Genomic DNA, 25657 nt, shown 5'->3' on the forward strand with positions numbered 1-25657 from the left:
TGAGGCAGACACCATAACTATCGGACCATGGCACTTGACAAGAACAAGACGGCTGTATACATACCTTTTCTTGCACAGTATTTGTTGAAGCTGCCTTCGTTTGACATACGCCGCGATTCCGCCAATGACAATCACCGGGACCACGACCAGAAATACCACGAGCAGCGCCACCAGCGTGCTGTTGTGCGCTTCAACCTCTGCAGAGTACAAAATGGCAAAACTACATTCAAGTGTGCCATCACTATATTGTTGAAACATCTGTGTAAATTTTATTGGAAAGAATCAATTTCATGGCGCTGCTTAACAGTTAGCAAAACAGTTGTGCTTATTGTACCAGACAATTGTGCTAACCTTAAGCACAATTTAATGGCAGAGATGTGCTCCAATGGTCGTGGACTTGTGGAGATTTTGTTACGTCACTGATTTAAGCAAGTGTTTTCCTCTTAGGTTTTCCTCTTAGCTGCTGTGCTTACTGCTTAAAGTTCATGAAACAGAATGGCTCTGTTACCACAAAATCATGTGTTTAGCATTGCCTTGAAATTGAGCCACAAAATAGAACTTGACCAAGAGTTTACCAGGAAGAGGCTTTTTTTTGGCTGTAAATTACGAAAACTAATCAACATTTTAACACTTTGTGGAAAGGTGTTTATATACTTCAGTTGGAAAATTGTGTGTGTGAATAATGACAAGTTATTTATGAGATCTCCAAATACATTTTTGTTTGTGTGGTAACTTGTTAACAATTGTTTGAAAGATATATTTCCCAAAATTCACAGCAACAGAACATGTCCAAAACAAAACCAACAAAAACTCAACAGATGAAAGAATATGAAAGGCTAATTGCTTACACAAGAACTAATTCACAAGTTGAAAACTTTCACTCTCCACAAAAATACATATTATTTGAATAATAAAACAAACAACAGAAAAACTGAATCAAGATGGAATTTAATCTAGAGAAATAAATGGAAGAAAAAGCAACAGTTACTTTTTTGGTTGGCATTTTGCCAGCTATTGTACAAAGAATGTCCCATGACGGACTATCTGAACAATAGCTTGCACAATGCTTTCGCCATTGAAGGGGGCCTAGTGAGTGTACAGTCATAGCATCTTTGGATAATTGGATTAGTCATGATAGACCAATCTGGGCACACTAGCAGGCCCCCTTCAATGGCAAAAGCATTGTGCTAGCTATTGTTCAGATAATCCCTCACGGGGCATTCTTTGTACAATAGCATGCACAATGGTTTCTCCATTGAAGGGGGCCTCGTAAACGTACATTGATCACATACCCAGGTTGTTCTATATGCAGCAGCAACATATATTTCATGTACAGTACTGTAACAAACACAGTAACATACACAATAACAACTACAACCTTGAAGGCTAGAAAACTTGGAGCATAAAAAAATGACACCAAACCATCTCTCTTATCCCAATTGCTAATTCAAACAAACAGACACTACATGTACATGTTACTACAGTCCACCACAGTATAGCAGAAACGCACTGAACCAAGTACGCACACTCGAGTTTTACTTTTACTACCCAGGATGCATACTGTTTCCCTCAATCTTTTGTTTCTTTTGTTGGATTTACACTTTTTTAATCACATGAGGTTTGTATATGAAAACGAACTCGGGCTTTGCTCCTTTGGGATTATTGCTATCCCAGGTAACTCTGTTCTTAAAAGATCTATGCTCTGATGTGAAAATGCAACTGGTCAATCTATAAATTTTGGATCCAAAGTGTGACATTTTTCCTGTCCCTGTTACCTAGGTTCTTTTGTAATTTGCCATTCAATTAATAATTAAGAATGACTTTAAAATGTTTCTTTTTATTTGTTGGGTTGGTCATTTGCTATTCATAATCACTCTTGGAGGATGATTGCATTAAGGAGTGCATCAGAATTATAAAATCATACCGTAGATGTCAGATTTATAGAATGACCAAACTCTCAAACTGAGACTGGAATATATATCACTTGAGTCAGAAACTAAAGAGAAAAAAGACAATTACGGACTGAACATAACCCCAAGCTCCAGCCCAGACTTGATAAAAAACTCCAGCATGGTTTTTAGACTCCTTTCCGGCATTGGTGTTTCCAAAGATTCTAATGCATTGAAAAATGCATGCTGAATTCTAGGATCATGTCTACGCTGCACATAGGGGCTCAAGTCAAGTCTGGAAATGAGCATATGGTCTACAGACAAACATTTCTGTATCTGTCTGTTTAGCCTCCAGAATACCATGCAATAATCCAGTTTGATGGTTTGAGCTACGAGCCATCGACAGCATCCAAAATGTTTGCCTAGGTTTCCTCACAAATGCTCCTGTAATTTCCCCAAGATACTTTCTAGACCTGAATCAAATTGTCCGTTCTGATACCCCCAAAAAAGTTCCAAAGTAATGGGACAAACAATCTGCAAGTTACAGAAATCTCATGGAAAAGTTTCAGCTTTTTTAAAATCAATTTCTTTTAACTGTTTAATACTTTTTTTATACTTTAAGACTTCTATTGGGCTTGCATGCAGAGATTTTCATGCAACGATTAACATCCCTCTAGTGCAAGAAACAGATGATTAGGTTTGAAACCAAGTGTCCAAACTGGAACTACGGTAGGATGATGAGTGTGTGTGCATGCTAGGTTTACATGACAATGGGTTAGTGTACTTGCTTCCATATGAGGTGATGTTTCTACCCTTCTACAATTGATGGTCGGGTAATCACATTCTATGCATCTACAACGATGAGATGAGTGGTTAAACTAGGATTGGGCGACTCCACTTTTGGAAAAGATGAAGTCACAATTCTGTTCTGTAGAAGTGAATTGCTATTACAACTTATAATAAGATGCATTATCGCTCTTTGAAACGTGATTTTATTGGAACTCCTAAATTTGTTCCAAACATACAGTTTTGACAAAGAATACAGCTATGTAATGCACTGCAGATCCATATAGATTTCACTTCTATCCAGAATAGACAAATCCATTAAGCACTGCCACCCTTGATACCAATCACAGCCATGATTAATGTCTGACTAAAGTATGACATGAGTGCACCTAAAAATGATGTGTGCATCTGTAACGTGTAGTGTGGTGCCTAATGGACCCATCTATTGTCAGACTGTCTCTTCAGAATTGTCAGGACCTGCCCGAAATCGAACTCAAGAACAAGAACCAGCTACAACTGAACTCATTTTTCAAAAGTAGTGTAGTCACAAGTCCAACATGGAGTTTGAAATCGCTGGTAATCATTTTTGGAGCCGAGTCGCCCAATCCTGTTGCAAAAGTTTTGAAGTGATTATGTTTTGCTCAAAGCCTGTACGTGTGCATATACCTTTGTCGCGGAGGTCGGGGTTCGAATTGTCCGATTTGTCAGAGGTTGTTAGTGGGAGATTGGTGGGAGCTGTGGAGACGAGGGTGGGTGGGAAACAAGAGGGGAGGATTCATATTCATGCCCAATAGATGCACAAGCAGGGTGTTACAGTGGGGGTGAGACAAGCAGAGACAATAGGGGTGGAGGACAGATATGAAATACGGTATATAAACAATATATCGCCACTTGGTTTGATCAGCTTATTGTGTGTACCATGACTTACCATTACCAGGCTGATCATTGGGCCATTTTGCCCCTAAACATTGTCAGCAGGATTTTTCAAGAGAGGGAGAAATAGAAAAATCAATTTTTTTCAACAGGAAAAGAGTTTCATTGTTATCCTTGTTTGCATTGCTAAACTCATAAATTGGCAATACGGTACAATGAGGGATGGCCCAGATTGTCAAGAGATTTGGGATTTACAAAAAAAAACCACAATAATTAAACAACTTAAAAACAGACACTTGATGTAACCAAAAAGGGAAAATGTTATCATCAGAAAAAAAACAATTCACACATTCTGGAATTACAGGCCATTTGACACATAAAAGACAAATATATTGTTGATTCCACTTTGTGAGTGATTTGTCATTAAATGGCGTTTAGGCCTTTTTGTGCAAGTCCTTAAAACGACAACATAAACAGGAATTTTTTTATATTTTTAAGAGGTTGGGTGGGTGGGATTGGGGCCTCGAAGGGAGGTTCTGTTAGCCTAAAATGCAAAGAAATCAATTTAAATCATGCTTCATCGAAACCTGTGCGATATGTCTTACGGTACAAGCCACATGTCACAGACCAAGCTAAGCATGCGATCACATGCCCCATGGGACACCACAGTCATGGCTGCAACCTTGTGGCAGTCATTACTTCAAATACGTTGCCACATTGTTACAGGCATAAACTGTGCTTGTCCGTGGGTACACTCATCCATTCACTCAATATCATGGACAAATCATGCCAAACTATGTCTCAAGGTTGTTTGAAAGCAGCTGTACAAAAGTCGGCCTCGTGAAAAGTTACCCCAACACAGAGCGACCAAGGCTGCACTTTGGTAGAAGCTGGTGATCAAGAAGCCATGTCAGCCGCCTAATTTCAACTCATTTGAAAGTTGTAGTTTATTTAATTATTTAGAAATACGCATGTACATTTGTATGTGACACGTTTTGCCAAAAAAATCATAACAGTTCAAATGCAAACCCCCTTGTTTGTGTTGTAATGTGATAGTTAAGAAAACCATAGAAATCAAACTAAATTCATAATTTAAAAAAAAGGCTAAAAGGGTACACATTTTCTCAGTATTACTTACAATTAAATCGTACGAAAAAAAAATCCTCACTTTTAAAATTTATATTTTTGTGACGGAGTGTTCAAGTATAATTGAAGACTCTACCAGTAACTCATATTTGAGCCACCCTCTCCCCCCTTTCCTCAGTTCCGTCTGCTTGTGAGAGATCAACCATGAGTAATGAGGTTGTTTGGACTCACCTCCACCCTGTGGTCTTGCCGGCCCACTGTCGATACTGCCCCCATAGCCTGCGTTCTTGCATAGCGGAGGGGCCCACTCAGGATCACAATGGCAGTGATTGTTACTGTTACATACCTGCAGTCAGGGAAGGGGGGAAACGTTTGTGAATTTTTTCTCACCATCTTTCAGGAAAATACAGAGTATACAGTGTTTATAAATAAACAAAATTATGTCTGTGAAGAGCAAAACCCATTATTGAATTTGTATCACCCAGGTGTAAATTCCATCTTATGAATACTTTGGTTGCGGTACCCCCTGCTATATCAGATTTGAACCAGCTTAACTCTGGGAAGCTTGGTGGTCGAGTTGTAATAAGTCTGTAGTAGTTAGTAGGAGGTCGTGGGTTCATGTCCCACCAGAGTTGTTTTTAAATTGTTTTTCTCACAATTACTTAGGACAACACTCAGTATAAGGGTTTATACACAAAATATGTCGTGAAGGGCAAAAGCCAGTTCATCGACCGAATGCAAATTCCATCTAATGAATAACTAGAATAACAAAGCTGCCATACATGTCACTCTGAGAGCATATCAGACTAGAGTTCCAAAGTCGTACTGACAGACAGACAGACAGACAGGGAAACTACACATGCCCGCATTTACTCTGCTGACAAGCCGTACGTCACAAGAGTTCTGGTATTTCTTCAATATGAGGAAGGTTACAAATGAAAAAGGATATATTCACAACGGGAAGACACAAACATAAACTCCGGGTGGGGAGAAACCAAATCCAAAAATATTTTACTTACCCCGTGATTATGGCAACTGTAGGGGCAGTCTCTGATGTTTAAATCAGATTTATTCACACATTTTGCCTCAACACAAAACTAAAAGAAGAAAAAAACAACAACAATATTTCAGTATTCCATTTAAGAAAAACAATCATTCAAAAATTCCCATTACCCCAAAATGCATTCCATTCACAGATTGTCTTAGAATGCATCGCAAATGTGAAGTGTTCTGTCAAAACCTGACACTTCTCAGCAGAGCCTGAAATGAAGAATGACCAAAAATTATGTAGGGAAGATTTCTTTTTCAATTTTTTTCTTCAATTTTGTGATCCTATATTTACATGTACTACAGCTAAAATAGATGGTTAGAGTTTAAGACCACAATTTTCTCTACATAGCTGATTTTGTTCATGATTTATAGGCATGTACCAGTTCAGGAAATGCATAAAACAAACTTTTAAAAGGAAATTTCTGTTTTCATCATTGCGACATCACAAACTTCAAATAGGCATAAGTTTCACCGTGGAAAAATAAAATTGTCATTGCAAAGAGAAAGATATATACAGTGTACTTTAATATTTAAAAACTCCTCTGTGACTGACTGCTCAAAAGAGTCACAAATGACAATAAAAACAACGATTCCAAACCTGGGTTTTAGTGGTGCCACACAGCGAGCCGTCCCCGACGTATCCAGGGTCTGGGATGTCCTGCCCGAGGTCAATGCCGGCTGATTTACAAGAATGTCGCACGCCTTGCGAGTCGTAGCGGTAACCAACGCTGGCTCGTGCCAACGACCCAATGATAGGGAAGTCTGCACCGCCCTCACACATCAACTTGCCGCATTTTAAATTTCTGCGCGTACAAGGCAGGAATGTGTCCGTCTCATCCATTCCACAATTACCATGGTTAGTCCCTTGCTCGTTGAAAACGTAACACAGCTCATGCCCATTTCTGGCCCCTATTTAAAAAAAATGTAAAGGCAAGAGACAGTCAAACAGCAAAATAGATAACACTAATCACAGGATCATAAAATCATTTAACATGAGTATTTCCATTGAGCTTGGATATAAGGCTTCCATTGAGTGACTTTCTTTGATTTAAATAAAAAAATACGAGGCAATTTTGTTTAAACAAAACCAAATGTCACAGATTTATACAATACAAAAATGTATTCTTGCTATAGATTGATTGCATTTGGCTGCCATCTTGGAGGTGTTTTACGTTAATTCATCCACCATGAATGCACAAGAGATCTACTCATGCATGTCCGTATTGAACAAGCACAAACCTCAAATATGGCCTAGGTGCAAACGATCTACACAATATAAACACAGAAAACCATAGCAGTTTGTCATACAAAGTTTTTTAACAAAATTGCTGACTTGCTTTTACATGATTATAAAGTCTGAGATGGAATCGAAGCTGGAGATGGGTTCGGAGTTTCCAAAACACCGTTGTTTCTTACCTTCTCCCCACAATGCCTTGCACTGATCATCGTATGTCACACATTGGCCGTTGTAGCAGATGGCTTCACTATCCATGTTGGCGCAATCCTCGCCGTTCTGCCGATAAACATTGCCCGGACACTGCAACAAAAACAAACAACCAAAATGACAGATTTGTTTCTAGTCTTTCAATTCTTCTTCAGTTTTGACACTGCAGAGTTTTGACAGCACTCTTCCAATTTATTGAGTCCTTTCACAAGTTCTGCTCAACCGTCACAGTATTTGAACATACATCTATAAATTTAGGGTCCACTTTTTTCCTGTTCCTGTTACATCTAACATCTATGATTTTATAATTCTGATGCACTCCTTAATGCAGACGTCCTCCAAGAGTGATTAACAAATAGCAAACTACCTACCCCCCCAAAAAAAAAATTGTTTGAAATACATGTAGTTCATATTGATACTAAATTACAAAGTTCAAAGGTAACAGGGACAGGAAAATGTCACAATTTGGAGCCTAAATTTTATAGAATGACGAGAGTAGGCTTGCGTAGTTGGAGCTGGACCTGAAAGTTTGACATCTAAACAGCTTTAGGACCTTATTCAGACTCAGTGAGTCAGTGATTCAGTCAGTCAGAGACTGGCAAGAGGGCTTGTCTTGCAGAAAACAAAAATCACATTGGGTAATTGACAGGGACGCTTTTGATCAATCTAATTTTGAACCACAGAAATTGAATACAGTGAACTTGAACCTGTACCCTCCAGAAAACTGTACACATGCTCTCCCAACTGATGTACTTAGCTATTGTTTTGCAATAGCCGCTTGCGCTGAAATGGCAGAACTTAGCAGTATACTCCCTAGGGAGCTGAGATGGTCTTTGGAATGTTTTTACGGGCCTGTTTGTACAAGTGCTCTCACTGATAGGTTTCTGTATTCTGTGTTACGCATGAGTGGAAACTTTGTACTTTCAAGGCCACTAAATACGTCACTTTTATTGCCACTGTCATTGTCATTTAGTGTAATTGAAATGACAAACATGTCCCCAGTAAGGGTGCTTTATGCAAAGGGTCTATGATTTTTTGGCAAAAGAGTTAAACTGACGCTACCTCATTATCCAGTCCTGTGCAGTACTCTGGCAGATCACACTGGTTGACTTCGTCGCGGCATTGCACGCCAGCCTCCTTCAGCTGACAATCCTCGCAACACTCTCCATTTGCACAGGTCGCATTCTCGTGCAAGATGCACCTATCCGGCAAGCAGCACTCATTTGTACACTCCTAATAGGTAAATGGATATTACAAGTTATCCCACGATGACAAGTGGACTTAATGTAGTGCATTTGTCAAGATTTACTAATGTTAAATCACACTGTTTTGTTGATTGGGTTATTGTATCTGCGTATTACATGTACATTCCATCTGAAATAGCCCTTAAAATACAGATGTTGTATGGAGTCTCAAATTCAAATGCAATTTTCTCCTGTCTTAATAATTTGTAGAATTTGTGACAAATTGTGTAGCAAATATTACGCCCACAGATGAATCGGGCATATCATTAAAAAAAAACGGAAAATAGGTCGAACAAAAAAATGCGTCCGAAATCTGGGCCACACTACAGTTACACATGTACATGCACACATACAGTACAATATACTTACTGGCCAGTTTCCTGGTTTTAAGAAATGTGTCAAATCGTCTCCAAGAAAGAAATCAGTCTACAAACTCATAAAGGCTCAGTACTCAAGAAAATTGTACGGTGAAGATTCTCCCTCCCCCTATTCCTTTTCAATGTTTAGAGTCTAACAGTCCTAGTCTTACCTCCACTGTGCCACAGTCACATTCTTCCCCTTTCTCCAGGAAGCCATTCCCACAGTGCGGTCCTTGGAAGATAGCCTTGGGGTAGTTGAAGAGACAGGCCCCTAGACCCTTGAGTAGAGATGCCGCCAGGTCGGCACGGGAACAGGAGGAGAAGATGGTGGGTGGGATAGCACTGATGAGAGCGCAAGAAAAAAACAGAGAGCCATGTCTTAATAGGTGAAGGCAAAGATCCATTTGATGACAGGGAATGTGTTCCTCACAGCGTCTTTGGTCCCACAATAAGTATCGTTCATCATGTGTGTGGTCCTCACAATCCCCAAAAGTATGTGTGTGCTTTGCGGGTAATTTTGGAACCTGATATCAGGTTGCTGTAACAGTCAGGTTGCTTACAACTGTACATAATATTAAAAACATAACAAACCCTGAAGTAACTTTGTTTCTTGCCTGCACGAGCTGCCTAACACAGGCCTCACAATGCCACTCTACATCAATATAGGTTTCTTTAAAAGGTTTTTAAGGGTTTTCAAAGTGCCAAAATATAGGCATTTATATGTCTTCATGGTGCAAGTCCATGCAATTTTTCTGCATGAGGCTCTGTAGCAGAAATAAAGCAACTTGCTTACAATGTGCCTCGAGTTCTCTACACAATAATGCAATCTGCCCATTAAATTCTGAAACACATATAAATAATCTTCAATTTATAGCCTGAAATCCTGCTATTTGCAGAAAGACTTCTTTCCCTGGCTTTGGTTTTATATACAACGGCAAATTTTAACACAAAAAGGGGCAACTTCCTAGTTGCACATGAAAAAGAAAGTTCATATGCATTGCACAGAAATGTGCTTACATTACAATGTGATCATCATAATGTGATGATTATGTAGCCTTGGCGTTTCCTGCTCTAACCACTAACAAAGTAATGCACATCCTATTTCCTATTAATCGATTGGCCATCAGGGGAAGCAGGACGTGAAATCCTCACTTCCACTTTCCAACTTTCCTTGAACTCTTCTAATATTTCAACACCGACAGTTCTAACCATTGTGACAGCCACACCCTTTCTGTAATAATTACAAAAATTTCATCTTTGGACACTCAAATTTTAGGGGAAAAACATACATTTTCAAGGCAATGCACCCTCAAACCCGGGTCCAACAGGGAGATTTTAGGAAGCCCTATCACACTAGCGAGAATCCAACACGGCTTCCAATCAAGTGTAGCACTCTACATAGGTAAAATCCAACCCAGGTTTGGACCAGGGTTGACAGGGTCTACCTCGGTACAAAATCAAAATGTACAGCCAACCAGTGTATACACTGACGTAAGTGTGAACGGTATGTCTTGCCTACCCATGTTTGATTGGACCCAGTGCTGATTACGATAGGCGAGATAACAGCGTCAAAAGGCCTCGAGCGTTAAAGGAGTGTCACATGTTACTCACCCGCTGGAGGGTTCCATGACACACCCAGTGCTTTCTGGGGCATCACATTGGCAGTTTCTATCTTCAGTGTCGTGTGAGAAACCCATGTTATGGCCCATCTCGTGTGCCATAGTGGAAGCTACGTCTGCCGCATTTATCCCATGATCCTTTAAAAGATAACAAAGAACATTGTTATACCATGGTATTACTTGGGGAAATTTGACAAAATGGGGAACCGCCAGACGGTATTCCAGAGGTCACAGGTTCAAACTCTACTCCTGTCAATTTATTTTTTCAACTTTAGAAAAAGGGTCATTATAAAGCACCTAGTCAATTTGTATACCCTAGGGGGTAAATGACACCCTTGGTTTTTGGTTTTGCCTACGCTGCCATGTGCATATTAAACAAACAAGGACTACATCCCAGTAGACAACAAGACTCACATAGTGGGACCTGGTCACACCCTCATTGGTATTTGAAAAGTTAATGCCCTGCTAACCTCATTCACCCCACCGGAACGATCCGGTGAACACATGACGGACAACGATGCCATGCCAACGGTGCTACCATCAAACGACTTGCCACTGTGAATTTTAAAAACAGGTTCTGGTACATCAATTTTAATTTGTTAATCTTACTGCAAAGTAATGACGAATTTATGAACAAAAACATGAAATTGGACCTCGGTATCCTAGTGAAATTTGCATTGGCAGCACTCAGAAGCAACTCTTCAAGATCCATGATAGTTGCAAAGGATTCCTGGTGAAACTGCCTCCTTAGTTCGATGGCAATCAAATCAAGTGCTTCTAAGTATTCTTTTCTGTGTAGGTCTGTGATTTTGGTGTATGGTTTGTGATCATCGTCTATTCTTCAATATGAAGAATAGATTGCCACCCCTGTTCCACCGCCCATGATTTGAGGTTGTGATGCCTGTAGTTCTAAAGATTTCATAATTTTTCCACTTTTTAGCCATGTCAACTCTCGCATGGAATTGCCCAAAGGCATTCCTTTGTAAGTGTTTATCCCTATCACTTGTGAATGTTGTGATGGATTCCATTACAACACAAGTGACTGACTGGTGTTGACTTGTCAGGACTACACCACAACTCAACATACCTGTATTTCCCTCTAACACTGGTTTCAATCTTTCACATTAAATTGCAAAATGAGATCTAATTCTTACGTGACAAACTGGGCGTTGTCGTTGTACACGGTTGGCAGGAGAGTTTCTTTCCGCCAGCGATGGAAGGACTGCATGGTGACGGTTGGGTTGGTACTCACATCAAACTGGTCCCCTTCATCCCATACCTCTACCCCTATTAGGGCTACGCGCATGTTCAACTGACGATAAATCTAGGAATTTGTTTCAAATTCAACAAAACTTTTTAAGTACCTTTATAAAAAAAATGTTTAAAAGGTTTTGATTTTTAATAAGGATGTAACGTTTACATGTGAAGACATTTAACAAACAATTAGCCAAACATTTTAAAATGGGACAAAGTATTTAGGGGATCCGCCTTCCAGTTTTATTTTACAAAGAATCAAGGATGCCTGTAAATGGAAATAAAAGGTTTGCTTAACATTTATCAAACTGAGCATAGATTCTGAACTTACCTTTTAGCATACACGAGGTGTTAATTATTCAATATGAGCAGTATTAAATTACAGTATGAAAATACATTGTTCTGTAAATTTTAAAAAAGCCAAAAGCATTTCCACAAAATCTCTGAAACAGTCTGGATGCCATGGCTTACAACAGTCTATTTTGTATGCACAATAAAATTGTGGAAAAAAGATAGAATCAAGACAGAATCTGTAAAAGAAGTCTGACTGTTTGACAAGTACATGTAGTAAACCTTGAGGGTTGTGTAAACCTCACTGCAAAATGCACCTGGTTATCAGATTTTCAAATCCAAAAAACTGATTTTTGATTTTCATTAAACTTAAGTTACTAACACCACATTAGGCTTTGACATTCTATTTTAGTTTACTCACCATATCCATTGCATTGGCCATCTCCTTGCATCTTGTAAAGACTTGCTCTTTGTCACTGTTTTGCTCTATGAACTGTGCACAATATGTGATAAAATAACATACAAAAGTGACACGAACATACCATTCTACAAGGAATATATGGTTCTGTGCATCAGGGCAAATAACAGTAAACTGCCCCTCAAAATGTTTGGCAGTCTTGTATTTTTTTTTTTACTTACGAAAAAATTCACAAGCAACTCCTCATAAAAGAAAGGGATTTCCAACAAAACATTTTCTTTCCAATTCCACTTTTTACAACTTTTTGATCTTAAATATGTCTAAAACAATAATTTAATGCCGTATTAACCTCTCAATGTTTTTTTTTCAGAGGTGTATCAACTATCAAGTTAAGAAATGCAAAAATACAATTTTGAAGATGTATCTTTACACTTTCCACAAAAGGTCTGATACAGTATCTGCTGAGCTGAAATTTTAACAGGTTATTTTTTTAGAACCTGTTTCAGATTTATTGTATTGTTGTTCCCTTGAATCAGCAAAATACATTTTCTTTTTGCACATGGGCCATTCTATAAATTTAGGGTCCAAAGTGTGACATTTTTTTTCCTGTCTACCTCTGAACTTTGTAATTTACCATTCAAGTATCAAATGAATTCAAACTATTTTTCTAGTAGTAACTACACTGTACCTACCCAACTATATGTTGGGTAGGTAGTTACTCTTTGAGGATGAACTACATGTACCGGTAGGAGTGCATCAATAATTATAACATTGTAAATGCCAGATATAACAGGGTCAGGAAAAAAGTGGATCCAAATTTATAGCATGATCCATACTGAGTGCATTCCCTTAACCCCCCCCCCCTCATTTTTATGTAAAAATTTGAACAGCTGCCCAAAAAGGAGTCTGGTTTTGATAGAACATATAAAAAATATGACCAAGGCAAAAAGGTCAAATAGTCTACCCACTGACTGATAAACGGGAAGGCTAAAAGGGCCAGACAATTGATGTCTTATGGCAATCAAGCATGACAACTAGGGCTAGACAATTGTTCCATATCCTGTCTCTACATATCAAAAAGTCAAGGCCATGCTTGTGATCACTGATGGGGACCAAATAATCTTGAAGAGATAAGAATCAAATTCAAAGTTAGATCACATTGAGAAAAGTAATCGCTGTGGGTCCGTTACATGACTTTTACACTGAAACATACTGACATTGTATTGGTTTAACATTTGTAAGTAATTTTTTTCCAACTGACAACTGATGACCCTGTTGCTAGGATGTCACTTAAGGCGCACACTTGACAGTTAAGAAGTTTTCTGTACAAATTATAAATCCCATAATGAACTGTAGCTCATTGCAAACAATTGTGCGTAATGTTGGTTCAATAGCTGTCATGTACTGAATCAACAACGAAACTTTAACAACAGGAAAAACAACAGGAACCCCCCAACATTTTGGTGACTGTTGATGCTGTAGCAGCTGTAACACTCAAGCTTCTGCCATCTAACATCTCAGATTCTCACAAGAATAAAGACATTTGTAGAAAACCCCAAAGGCCCCGAAAAACCTTTTACCTTTCAAGACAAGTATTAAAACATAAAGTAAAATTGTGCACAAACATGTATTTTATGAATTGAATTAAAATAAATATTGTTTCATGGGTGCTTTGAAGAATACAACTTTTGCAGATGAGTTACATGTACTTAGCAACTGTTTGACCATTGCTCCATTCACTTCCTTGTGATAAAATAAGCATGGAATTTTGATTGGCTACAGACTATCAGTCATGTGACCAGTTTGCAAAGAAAAAAAAATTAACTGCTACCATGTTGCAATGGCAGGTATTTTGCATCGTGGAATGTTTTCCTCATTAAGCATTCCTAATTAATTATGTTGCCTGCAAATAATAAGGTTGCTTGCAAATAAGAAGGTTGCTTACCAACTCCAGAGCAAAATTTTATGAAGCTGCAAAACAGCAGAAAATATTGCTTAGCCGATTTATGTGCTGAGCAAAAGGCAGCCAACAACCAGCGACAAACAGTACAAATTGAATGACATTTTAGCTGGTGACCCTTCTACACTTAGCAAAATATTTCTGTGTTGAGCAGTCCCCTTAAAATTTGCCCCAGAAGAGTGGATTTTAATGTCTCAGTGCATACCTCTGTGTTATCAGCTACGATGAACAGCTCCACATATTTGGTTTCTTCAAAGACATCTCGTCTCGTTCGTATCCGTTGGTGCATGGAATCCTCATGGTAGTTTGCTCCTTGCTCTTCGTACAGACCAGTATCGTAAACTTGCAAAAAAAAGAGTAAAAGAAAATAGAATTCAACTTTTGAAATGAAATTCAGCTTGTTTGAAACTCTGTGAGGATAAACAGAGACAAACATTCATCATTTATCATCCTGAACATTTATTTCAATGATGTCATTCATTACAGTATATGTATGTGTAAGTTACACAAGGATCAGTGCTGCCAGTTTTGTAATTACATGTACGGTAGTTCAGCATTTTTATGAAATAAACATGACCATGTACTCATATTTTATTTGTATACCATGTACATGTACATGTACCATAAATCACATTTTTCATTCATATCCACACGCAACGTATATCAGCTGTATCAATCAAGCCATGCACCTTTTAAGTGTTTTCGGTGTTAATAGTGTATCATTGACCCATTGAGGTAGACTACATGTACTTGTAATAATAATAATAATAATAATAATAATAGCAAACATTTATACCGCGCTTAATACTACGTTTCTAAGCAGAGATGAAATCAATTGATTTTTTTTTAATCACTAATTCAATACTTTTTAAAGGCATTTATCAATTTATTGAGATTTATGGATAGGTATTATAGGAGCATGTAAACTCTTACTATAAGTGATGGGTAAAAAGGGTGCATGGGGAGATTTAGACACATTTTTAGACACATATCACTATTTTGAAAGTTAAAAAAAAATAAAAACAAATCTGATTTAAATAAAATTTAAATATATATATATATATATATTTTTAAAAAGAATAAGAAAAGTCACCAACCCTTGTGGGAACATGCTGACAATAGCCATAATGGTAGCTGTAGCTCTGAAAGCCCTATTTGGACACGCCTTACTTGTACGTTGTACATGTTTGTAATGCTTGCATACATGTAGTGGGGCAAAAGTTCAATGATGCTATTCAATGATGATTTGACCATCTGGTGCAAAAATGTCTGCATTAATGGATATCCCTACATAAATGAAGTGGCTAACACATTCAACCACAAGAGCATGAGTCACACATTCTTTTTGGAAATGACATTTTGGGGTAATAAAAAGTCTGATTGTTAAAAAAAGGATTTTTTTTTCATAAAAGCCTGACTAAGACACTTTTTTCACTTGGTCATGTGATTGCTAACGAAGATGTTGTGTTACAACAAATTAAGTCATACATTTAAGGGTTGAGTGTAATTTCCAATGGTCATGTGATTCCACATTGTAACATGATTTTTAAATGATCGTGTGATTTGTGATTTGATACGGTGATGTGATCTCAAATGGTCATGTGATTCCAGATGGTCATAAGATTTCAAAGGGTCATGTGATTTCAAAAGATTTTCTCTATTTTGTTCATTATTCCGACGACATAAATCCAGCTCTTGAAAATCCCACATACTGTACAAGTGTGCACATCTACGTTATACTGTACCTTCATATCAGAAGTGCTGTATCTATTGTGTGCATGACTCTCCACACGTGTTCCTAATTTTCCAGCCCAAGTGATGGAACATTGAATATTTGATAGGGATATTGGATGACATTTCTTACCCCATCTCTGTTTTTTCCGCCTGACATTGTCGGGTGTATAGACAAGATGCTTGCTCTGTGAGTCGCTCAGCGGTTCCACGTAATGGCTTTTGCCGTCGATGATGATGAGACCGCTGAAATTGGAGAACAAAACAGTCTCACGATCAATGGTGAATCATGAGATGGGGCCTTCAAAGGGTGTAACACTCTGTCTTGGACTGATTTTTCAAAGTTATACCATACCAAACTATTCCGAGACAATTTAACTTAAAAGCATGAAACGATTAGGAGTGACTACACACAAGAGATAAACTTTTGCAGTCATTCAGAATAACTCAAGATTCTAGTGTAAATGGAAAATTAATACATAAAGTTAGCCTGTATGAAACATTGAAAGCATGTATTTGGGTTGACTTAAGTTGCCTAGCTATTTGATGGGGTGTAATTCTAGAATACCAGTCTGCCACAGATGTAACACTCATTTAGCTAGATGGATATATAAGTATAACTACTAAACTTAAGCCTTTCCCTTAAACTAGGCAGCCAACAGAAATACATTGACCTTGCTTTTTAATGTGCTTATTTGCATTTTTGTGAATCAAATTAATATTGACACTTCTGTGAGTGCAAACCAGAGTTTATGAGATTTACATGTAGCTTGTATTTACGATGTACAGGAACTGTACGTACATTTGCATTATGCAAGTGGTGGAGTTGAAATTGATTTTCTTGCTTTGGAATGTGGGTGGTCGGAGTGAAAGGGTTGAGTGGGAGGTGGGTTGACTCTTTATGTACCGGCAGCATGCATAACTAATCTGTGCACTACACGCACCTGTGCTTGATCATAAAAGAAGGCAACTTTTAGAATTGTACAATTGTCCTTTTGCAATGCAATGGGTCTATACGCACACCATTGGCAATCATCATCATTCATCATTTCCATTTAATGTCCATTTTCCCACGCTGTGGGGTGAGACATTGTCTTTCCTTAACGGCCCTGTTCCATGCAGTCTAGATTTCTGACATCCACAATGGCGAGGTTTGACAGTCTGAGGTCTCTGCCAGTGTCTCATCCCAGGTCTTTCGTGGCCTGCCTCTTGGTCTAGGTTCAACTCCATGCAGGAAATTTAACTAGACCAGATATTTACATATGTGTACACCATGTACATTCACCTCTACCTTTTCACCTTGGTTTATAAAGTCAACTACGTGACAGGAATTCCTTTTGTCCTGTTACCGGTATACGTGCACCTGTACATATCATGCAAATGTCCTATTGTGTATGTACCGGTGCATGCAGTTCAAACAGGGACGATGGCAACATTTTATTAACCACCAGATTGGGTACCAATTGGGTGCACCAATTCAAACTGCTCAGCTGCACCCCTCATACAGTGTACAAAGTCCATGTACTCAAGTGCTTGCATGTTGAATATAGACCAAGCTTTTTTTTTTTAAATGAGTTAATTGATAGGCATGCATTGGCAGATCCAGGCGATAAAAATACAAATGTACAGGCAAACTAGACAACAGAAAAATGAGTGATACCGGTACAACGCCTCCTTTTCTCTTCTATATCTTCAATTAATCTGAATCTGTCCCTTAATCAGCCACCATTTAAATGTTTTACGCAGGATTCGTCATGTTGTCCAATGAAAAAAGAACAGCAAACAAACCTGGGAGAAATGATACTGTACATACATCTTTTGAAATTTTAACCAAAAAAATCACAGTAAGTCTAATTTAAATCCTCATTCAGTGCTACCCTATAGGCTTCAACTACTTTATCTCTTTATAACTACAGCTACGGTACACTACACAGCTCTTTCCTTGTCCACAAGCCCAGGGCTTCCATTCATTATTTCCATCTCTGACCACAGAGCCTTGCTTTGGGCCACAGTTAATATTTTTGATCACTCTGCAATTTGGGAGGATGATTGCTGGGACTGTAAGTGACCAATGGCCTAAAGCCTGTGTAAACTCTGCGCGTAATGTGAGCAGACTTATAATGGTGCTTGCCTGAAATGCACACCAGCAGCTCCCAGATTAACCAGAGGGGTTCCAGCTGGGGTGTAATAGTCCAAGACTTTCAAAAAAGACTTTCAAGGGGGGGGGGGGGTGGGGGGGGGGGTAGCTGAAGAAAAGTTGCAGTCAATGTATAGAGACCGAAGGTCTGAGGCGATGAATCAAGATTTTCAAATACTGAGTTATGACTTTATCCAACAAACTTAATATATGGAGATTTGGGATTTATACAAATTATTTGAGTTGAATATTGGGTGGTTTTGGGCGGTACAAGGAGTAACAGGCATGGTGGTTTTGGGCAGTGCAGGGAGTAACACACAGGGCAGTTTTGAGTGGTACAGGGAGTAACACACAGGGCAGTTTTGGGTGTACAGGGAGTAACAGACAGGGCAGTTTTGGGTGGTACAGGGAGTAACACACAGGGCAGTTTTGGGTGGTACAGGGAGTAACGGACAGGGCAGTTGTGGGTGGTACAGGGAGTAACAGACAGGGCAGTTTTGGGTGGTACAGGGAGTAACAGGCAGGGCAGTTTTGGGTGGTACAGGGAGTAACAGACAGGGCAGTTTTGGGTGGTACAGGGAGTAACAGACAAGGCAGTTTTGGGTGGTACAGGGACTAACGGATACATGTACGTATTTGGCTCACAGCTTTGAAATAATATACATTGTAATCTGCCATGAAATTCAAACTGAATATTCAAATGAGTTGGCAGCAGAATCCTGAACACATTTCATTTGCGGTCAATTCTGGAAACACACTACTGACTGTGGTTTCAGTTTGGATTTCCTAAGACAAATATGTGGTTGCCATTTCTGGATAATCTATGAGGTTTAAATGGTCATTGATACATTTCAAAGAACAGAAACTGGAACAGGATATTCTGTGTCTGGTTTTCAACAAAACTAAGGGAGAATGTGTAATTACCAGGACAAAGATTGGCAAAGTGAAGTGGATATTTATTATGTTTGAATGGAACCATACAAAATGAAGGAAAAAAACAACCTTAATACCCATGCGTTAATATGTGGGGTTTTTTTTTTTGGGGGGGGGGTGTCACAGGCTAACCTGCAAGCGTTTTGTAATCATGTAATCTGAAAAGAACCGGATGGTTGAGTGTAGAACTCAACTACATTCAACCCACCGGTTCCTTCCAGAACCACACTTCTTCCAAGAAGACATTTCTTTCCACATGGTGTTACCCGCAATTAACCGCTACGGACTGTCTGGTTGAAGATGACAAACTTACCTTAGACCATTGCATGTGCTCAGGGCAACACTTGATACATTCTTGCCTCTGACTTCTCCATGGTAATAGCAGTGATGCTGCCAAAGGGGATAACAACAAGATAATACACAATTTAAATAAAATTAAAAATGAATGGGTTTTGCCCTTAACAAAAAACAAATTTATAAACTCTGAATAGTGCATTTTAATGATTCAATCACTATATTTCCCGGGTTTCCAGCATGTTTTTGGCAATGCCCATGCCGCATTGCCCTGATCCAGAATCAGATGGTGTCCCAAATCGGAACAGTCTTTACAGCCCTAGTTCGAATTTGGTCCCACTTTGAATGGCTCAGTGCGCGTCATGTGCTGCATGTCGATAAAGGGGAATAGGGGGGTTCGGGGAGGGGGGAGTTGGTGGGGGGGGGGGGGGGGGGGTCGTGGTTCCAATTTGGGATATTATCTGGTTCAGGATCAGGCCAATGTGGCATGGGCATTGTGAAATTGAACCTTGTACAGTCGTATTGATAGTGAATCATTTTCAAGATTGAAATCCTTTTTGATCTGGGAGATTTTGAAAAGGGGCAAGTAGGAGTTACATTCCATCATGGCTTGATCTTGTCGAGCGACTGTGTTTAAGGGGCTTGAACGTAAGTCGAAGGGGTCGTGGGTCGACGGAAATCATGGGTTGTGGGGGTCGAGGGGGTTTTAGAACAACCCAAGGTTTTACAGGAGTGATGAAGGTAAAGCCGATCCACTTTACTGCACATGGGTCTTGATGCCTCTCGAAAGTTTGAGCTCAAAGTACCGGGTAGTGGAATTTTTTGGAAGATTTTGGACTTACTAATCTGTGAGGTTTCCTGGTCAGTAGCCGGCCATCTGGTAAGTAGGAGCGCTGGATGTATCGGGCAGGAAACAGGTCTCTGGAAAAGGAAAAGACAGACAAACAATGAAGCACCGGGCAAGGCTATCGCCGTATCGGCTGCAAAACTGACAACCAGGTTTCCAGCGTGATCATGAAAAAAAGAACAAAAAACAGTAAAGGAAGCAGTATAAGTGACAGTCATATTTGCTGTATTTCCTTGACATTTGTAAAAAAAAAATTCCATTAATTATGCAAACAACTGATTTATACATCCTGCAATGCATGATAAATTGTCCCAAGCCACACACCCAGTATAACACCGTTGCACTACAGAATAGCCATCACTTGGGCTTGTGTACTCTGAATTCCCACATCAAACCTGTGCAAGAAGTCAAGGTTGTTGAGAGTGCTGTAAACTACAAGCAGGGAGGTCATATTCTCCCTAAGGGATTACCAATGTGTTGTCACAGTTTGCTGAATAGGCTACTGGGACAAAAGCTTGCTCACTTGGACAGTGTGGCTGTGACTGTTCGACATTTAACCCATAAAGGCCATTAGTTGGGGCCCATGGAGGGTGCAATGATCTTGGGAAAGTCAGGAACTGATTTTTATGGAATGTTGAGGAATGGTAGAGACTTTCATGCTTAGATAATGAACAAAGTTTTGGCGCAATTGAATGAAGCATTTTGTAGATATGGTCACTAATATAAATGTATTCCACACTTCCATCTACGAGGTTTGTCGGGTGCCCGGCGTACAAAATGTGACTTTTTCACGAATATTACAGCTAATTTGTATGGAATGTGTCAAAACGTTGGCAAGACATCAGTGTACAAACTCATAAAGGCTCTGCATGAAAATCTTGTTTAGCAATGATATCAGGAAAACATGTACAGGAGGTGATTCATTTGCACGTACCCCCCCCCCCCCCCCCCCCCGGTCCATATCATGCATACGACAAACCAGACTTAAATTCTCAAATACCTTTACTTACTCATTTAATGTCAGGTCGAGCGTGATTTCTTCCGCGCCAACTTGCAGCACAAATGTCGCTTCTTTTAGATGCCCAGCCTGCAAATGACCATCAAAAAATAATTTCATTAACTTTTTTTCAGTCTCAAATTATGCAAATGTCTACGGCTTACTTCAAGGCTTCAAGTGCAGGGAGTAGCTGGGCTACTGTATTCCATATGTGTTCCACACATATGTGATCCGTAACTTAGGCCCATACAATGTAATTCGTTATTATGCAATCCTTGAAAATGCACCTCTGTGTCCCATTTAACCTTATTTTCATTTTGCCATTTTCAAGGGTATTTGGGCGTCTTTTTGTTTTTTTATGCTAAGGCCAATTTCCATATTTATGAGCACAAGTGTGATGTCATTTCAGGTAGAAACCTCCATGCTACTTTTATTTTCTATACATGGCAGTAGGCGAATGAGCACATTTTCTCACAATTGTTTTCAAGGAGCAAATTTTTGGGTTAACAAGTTGAACAGAAAGCCCCTGAACTGAACAGTGTCTGCCTGAAATGACATCACAGCAATGTACAAAGTCCTCAGTTCTCCGGAAAAGCACGGAACCTTTTTAAATGTTTAAAGAAGCACTTGCACTTTTCAAAAATTTAACAAAAAAAGAGGTGTCAAGTAGTTTTCATACATTTACATGTAAGAGGAAAAGGTTGCACAAAATGTGTTCCTATTAAAGACAACGTCATCTCACGGACCCCACATTTACCGGTAGCATGCAAAACTATATTGCTGATTAAGTTCATATGATGATCCGTGATTGGCTGACTAATTGATTGTGTAGATATCGTTTACCATAGGCTTGCAATAAAGATAAAATGGTATCTCTGCTATTATACCAATTGGAACATTAAGTCTTAATCAAGGAAGCCTGATTGTACTATGGGACATTGCCTATCTACATGTACATGTACAGCGTGTGTCAATACAAACGCAGGATTAGAAACAAAAATATTAAGTATATAAACCACCCCTATTCATCATAATGTTAACCCTCTTTTCAAAGTACCTTTCATTCTCTTCACTATGCTTTTTATCCCATCTCATTTGGACAATCCTGTCCAGAGATAGAGTACTTTGAAGAAGGGTTATAAATTCCAAGCTGGTCTGATTTGTGAAATCACACATACCTAATGAAAGGTTTGAATTCAGTACAGGTGAAAGTATTTGTGGATCACAAAGAAGGACATGTGTGGCAGGATTAGGCTTACATAATCCTTTAGTCCACAATCAATGTTATTACTAAGGGAATAAATGTGTGCTCCGGAGGTTTTTATCACTCTGTTTAAGACCACTTAGAGTCTGGGTGCTGATAATTACCCGAGCCGGAGGCGAGGGTAATTATCAGCACCCAGACTCTAAGTGGTCTTAAACAGAGTGATAAATACCGACGGAGCACATATTTATTCCCATTCATAAATACCTTTTCGGTAAAAAAGAATCATATAATTCGTTCAAAACATCCCGATTTTGTTCAACAAATTCACTTTATGCTTTTTGAAACATCCCTCTTGCAAAATAATGGAGTGTTCAGCTGGCGAGTAAGATGTAAACAACCCTTTTATGGAGATTGACGCGCGCGTATCATGTTCTGCGCGATGTCACGCAGAACGCACCTGGCGCATTGCGTTTTGAATTTAGAACTATAAAATTCTGACTCCCTGGTAGTGTTGCGCATGCCTACGTGAGGATTGTGAACGTTCAACCAATGAAACGATAAGAGGCACTGGATTTTTAGGAGTCCACATTTTATTGTGACACTGGAAAAGTGTTTAAGACCAGCTAGCCATGTCTTTATCATCCGTTTAAGACCTGCCACGTGACGGGCTCTCGACCAATAGGAATGCGTAAACTGTCTTTGGTATTTATGAATAGTCAATAATTGCCCAAGTGACCCCAACAATGATAGTCCAGTTATTAAATTTAAGTGATACTTATCATCAGTTGTTTCAAAGAAAGTTTTGTTCTGGTTTAATTGTCTTCAATGCATACCTGCATTGTACATAACTGGTCGTTGTGTTAAGGTCATTGAATCAGACCAACCCGCTTCAGAAGGGCTTCACAAAACTTGTCATAACTTTTGAACCAAAAGTCCAAATTCCACCAAACAAAAATCGTGTCAAAGATGAAATTACGGACAATCAAATCCTTATCAAATTAGGCACACCAGTAGCATAATTTTCTCAGAAAAAAAATCGCTTTGAATCCTGCGTTTTTATTGACACACGCTGTAGTCTGTAGTCCAGTTAGGAACACCATGCTTTGTCCCTATAAAATGTTATCAACCAGGCAGGGTAAGGAATATAAAGGGCAACCCACTGACTGAGTGAATGTGCACATATACAATGCCTGGCATTCGGGAAGAGACAAGAGCCTTCATTATTAGTGACAAATAAGGCAATTGTTTAACAGGAGTGGTTTACAGATAGGGCATTGTTTCCGACCCAGTGGTGGGATGTGTGTTCCTTACTCATTTCCTGTTCTATGAATTGAAAACCACTTTACACGGCTTATACCACTTTTCTGCAGGTCCCAGAGGGCCAGCCTATAGTCCTCATATTGTCAGACACTTGTAAATTAGACAAATTTGCTAAAATCTCACCTTGGCCCAAAAGTTTGAAATAGGATTGTAATCAGTGTTGTAGTCGAGTCCATCACAAGTCCCTGCAAGTCCATCACAAGTCCTTCATTCTCAAGTCAAATCATCAGCTATTTTCAACTTAACTGTGACGAATGCATTCCTTTGTCATTGTTCATCATATTTCTTATGACTGGACTTATAAAAGGACTTGTGAAGGACTTGTGATGGATTCCACTACAACACTGCCTGTATAATAAATGGCAATGATTGGGTTAAATTGTGTCTATATACCAGATGCATGAAAAGACTTCGGTCATGAATCAATTGAAAGGAATTGTATGCACTCTGGGACCAGCTTTCCCAGGCTTGCCTTGTTTTGTTTCAAGAAGAAGTGCATGAGGGCTCAAATCTTGAACCCCACTGCAAATTTGAAAAGTACTCCCCATAGACTGAGTGTTCCATGGTAGCATGAAAACAAACAGAATCACGGGCAACTCAAGTAGACCCAAATACTGCAGCTTTTTGTTTCAAACTGGCTAACTTGTACGTATTAGTTTTCCCATTGACCACACTGTGGAGTTGTTCTGAATGATATGATCTGTTTAATCGCTCCTAATTTATTGTTTCAAATGTCAAACTTCATTAAAAATTTCAGAATAATTTAGTTTGGTGTGACCTTGGAATGCCAGCCTAAAATGTGTGTAATTTAAACACGCTTACACATTGTTAGTTACAGCTTTCAATTATTCTTTCAGGGTGTTTCCTTTTGTTCATGTTTAGACTCGTATGTTAATAGCTACAGGTGTTTCGGACATTCCTGGTGTTTTTTTTGTTATAGTATCTTTCGTTCACACACAGAGTCATGTATGGTGAAATTGGACAATTAAATGAACAAACACAATTTTGTGAAGTTGCAATAACAATTCAACAAAGCTTTTATTTGTTATATGTCGAATTGTAATTTCATTCTCAGAAACCCATAGCCAGACTGAGTCCAATTCCGGGAAATGACCTCATATGTACAATGTACACTATTGTCAGCTGACAAAAACTAATCAGAGCAGAAGTGCACGCTTCATTTAGTCTGAACGTTTGGACTCACAGCATACGTACAGCACAGAGTCAAAACCATCTAATATGCTGTCTCAATACTTGACTGCCAGAGTGTTCCTCTAGGGGGCACTGTGTGTATCAATTTCAGCGCTGCTGTTGAAAAGTGAGATCACGGATATAAATTATCAGAAGTAGAGGAATCGAAAATGGCTGTAGCATGCTAAGATTACCCTGTGCTGAGGTTGCATGATAATCAACAGATCCAAAATCTCTGTGTTGGACCTGGCACACCAAGAGAAAAAATATGTACAATGTAAATGAAAAAAAATGTTGACAAATTGTTCCAGCGCAAGGAGTTTAAGGAGAGCGATAATCTCAAACTTCTGGGTATGGCTAAAAAAAGAAAGAAGACAACCATGACAATACATTAATTGTAATCCTCACAATTAACACATAGGCTATTACATTAGTCTCTGTTCCGCCCAAACTGCTCCACCTATTCCTCCCTGCATGTACCACCCTAAACTGCTCCAGCTCTTTATTGTCTTACAATGTAGAACAACTACATTGTGAGTATTACTTAGTAAAATACATTTGACTGCAATGTGATGTAATGTTGCATACTGCGCCTGTAGATTTGGGTCAAATTCTAGAGAGCCAGGCTTCTGCCAAGTGCCAGGCTAAAAAATGCAGCATGATCCTGTGGGACGAGTCTTATGTATAATTTGGATTCAAATACCTTTCTGCCATCACATTTGTTTAC

The 25657-nt window shown here is 39.0% G+C and overlaps 1 protein-coding gene across 1 annotated transcript in view; it reads right to left on the reverse strand.

Annotated features, from left to right (window-relative positions):
* Nucleotides 1-25657, reverse strand: part of LOC119740063 (disintegrin and metalloproteinase domain-containing protein 12-like) — a 35821-nt gene that overhangs the window by 580 nt on the left and 9584 nt on the right. The window contains exons 3-19 of the mRNA XM_038215265.1: nucleotides 21226-21302; nucleotides 20211-20289; nucleotides 19388-19464; nucleotides 16138-16250; nucleotides 14479-14615; nucleotides 12317-12388; nucleotides 11505-11674; nucleotides 10821-10905; nucleotides 10343-10488; nucleotides 8902-9073; nucleotides 8191-8361; nucleotides 7101-7221; nucleotides 6283-6593; nucleotides 5654-5731; nucleotides 4866-4980; nucleotides 3342-3410; nucleotides 27-197 (exon numbers count right to left, since the gene is read on the reverse strand). Of these exons, the coding sequence (XP_038071193.1) occupies nucleotides 27-197; nucleotides 3342-3410; nucleotides 4866-4980; nucleotides 5654-5731; nucleotides 6283-6593; nucleotides 7101-7221; nucleotides 8191-8361; nucleotides 8902-9073; nucleotides 10343-10488; nucleotides 10821-10905; nucleotides 11505-11674; nucleotides 12317-12388; nucleotides 14479-14615; nucleotides 16138-16250; nucleotides 19388-19464; nucleotides 20211-20289; nucleotides 21226-21302 (2164 nt within the window). The remainder of the gene's footprint in view (nucleotides 1-26; nucleotides 198-3341; nucleotides 3411-4865; nucleotides 4981-5653; nucleotides 5732-6282; nucleotides 6594-7100; nucleotides 7222-8190; nucleotides 8362-8901; nucleotides 9074-10342; nucleotides 10489-10820; nucleotides 10906-11504; nucleotides 11675-12316; nucleotides 12389-14478; nucleotides 14616-16137; nucleotides 16251-19387; nucleotides 19465-20210; nucleotides 20290-21225; nucleotides 21303-25657) is intronic.

The sequence above is a fragment of the Patiria miniata genome, unplaced genomic scaffold, assembly GCF_015706575.1.
Source record: "Patiria miniata isolate m_02_andy unplaced genomic scaffold, ASM1570657v1 HiC_scaffold_4, whole genome shotgun sequence".
In the NCBI taxonomy this organism is placed as follows: domain Eukaryota; kingdom Metazoa; phylum Echinodermata; class Asteroidea; order Valvatida; family Asterinidae; genus Patiria; species Patiria miniata.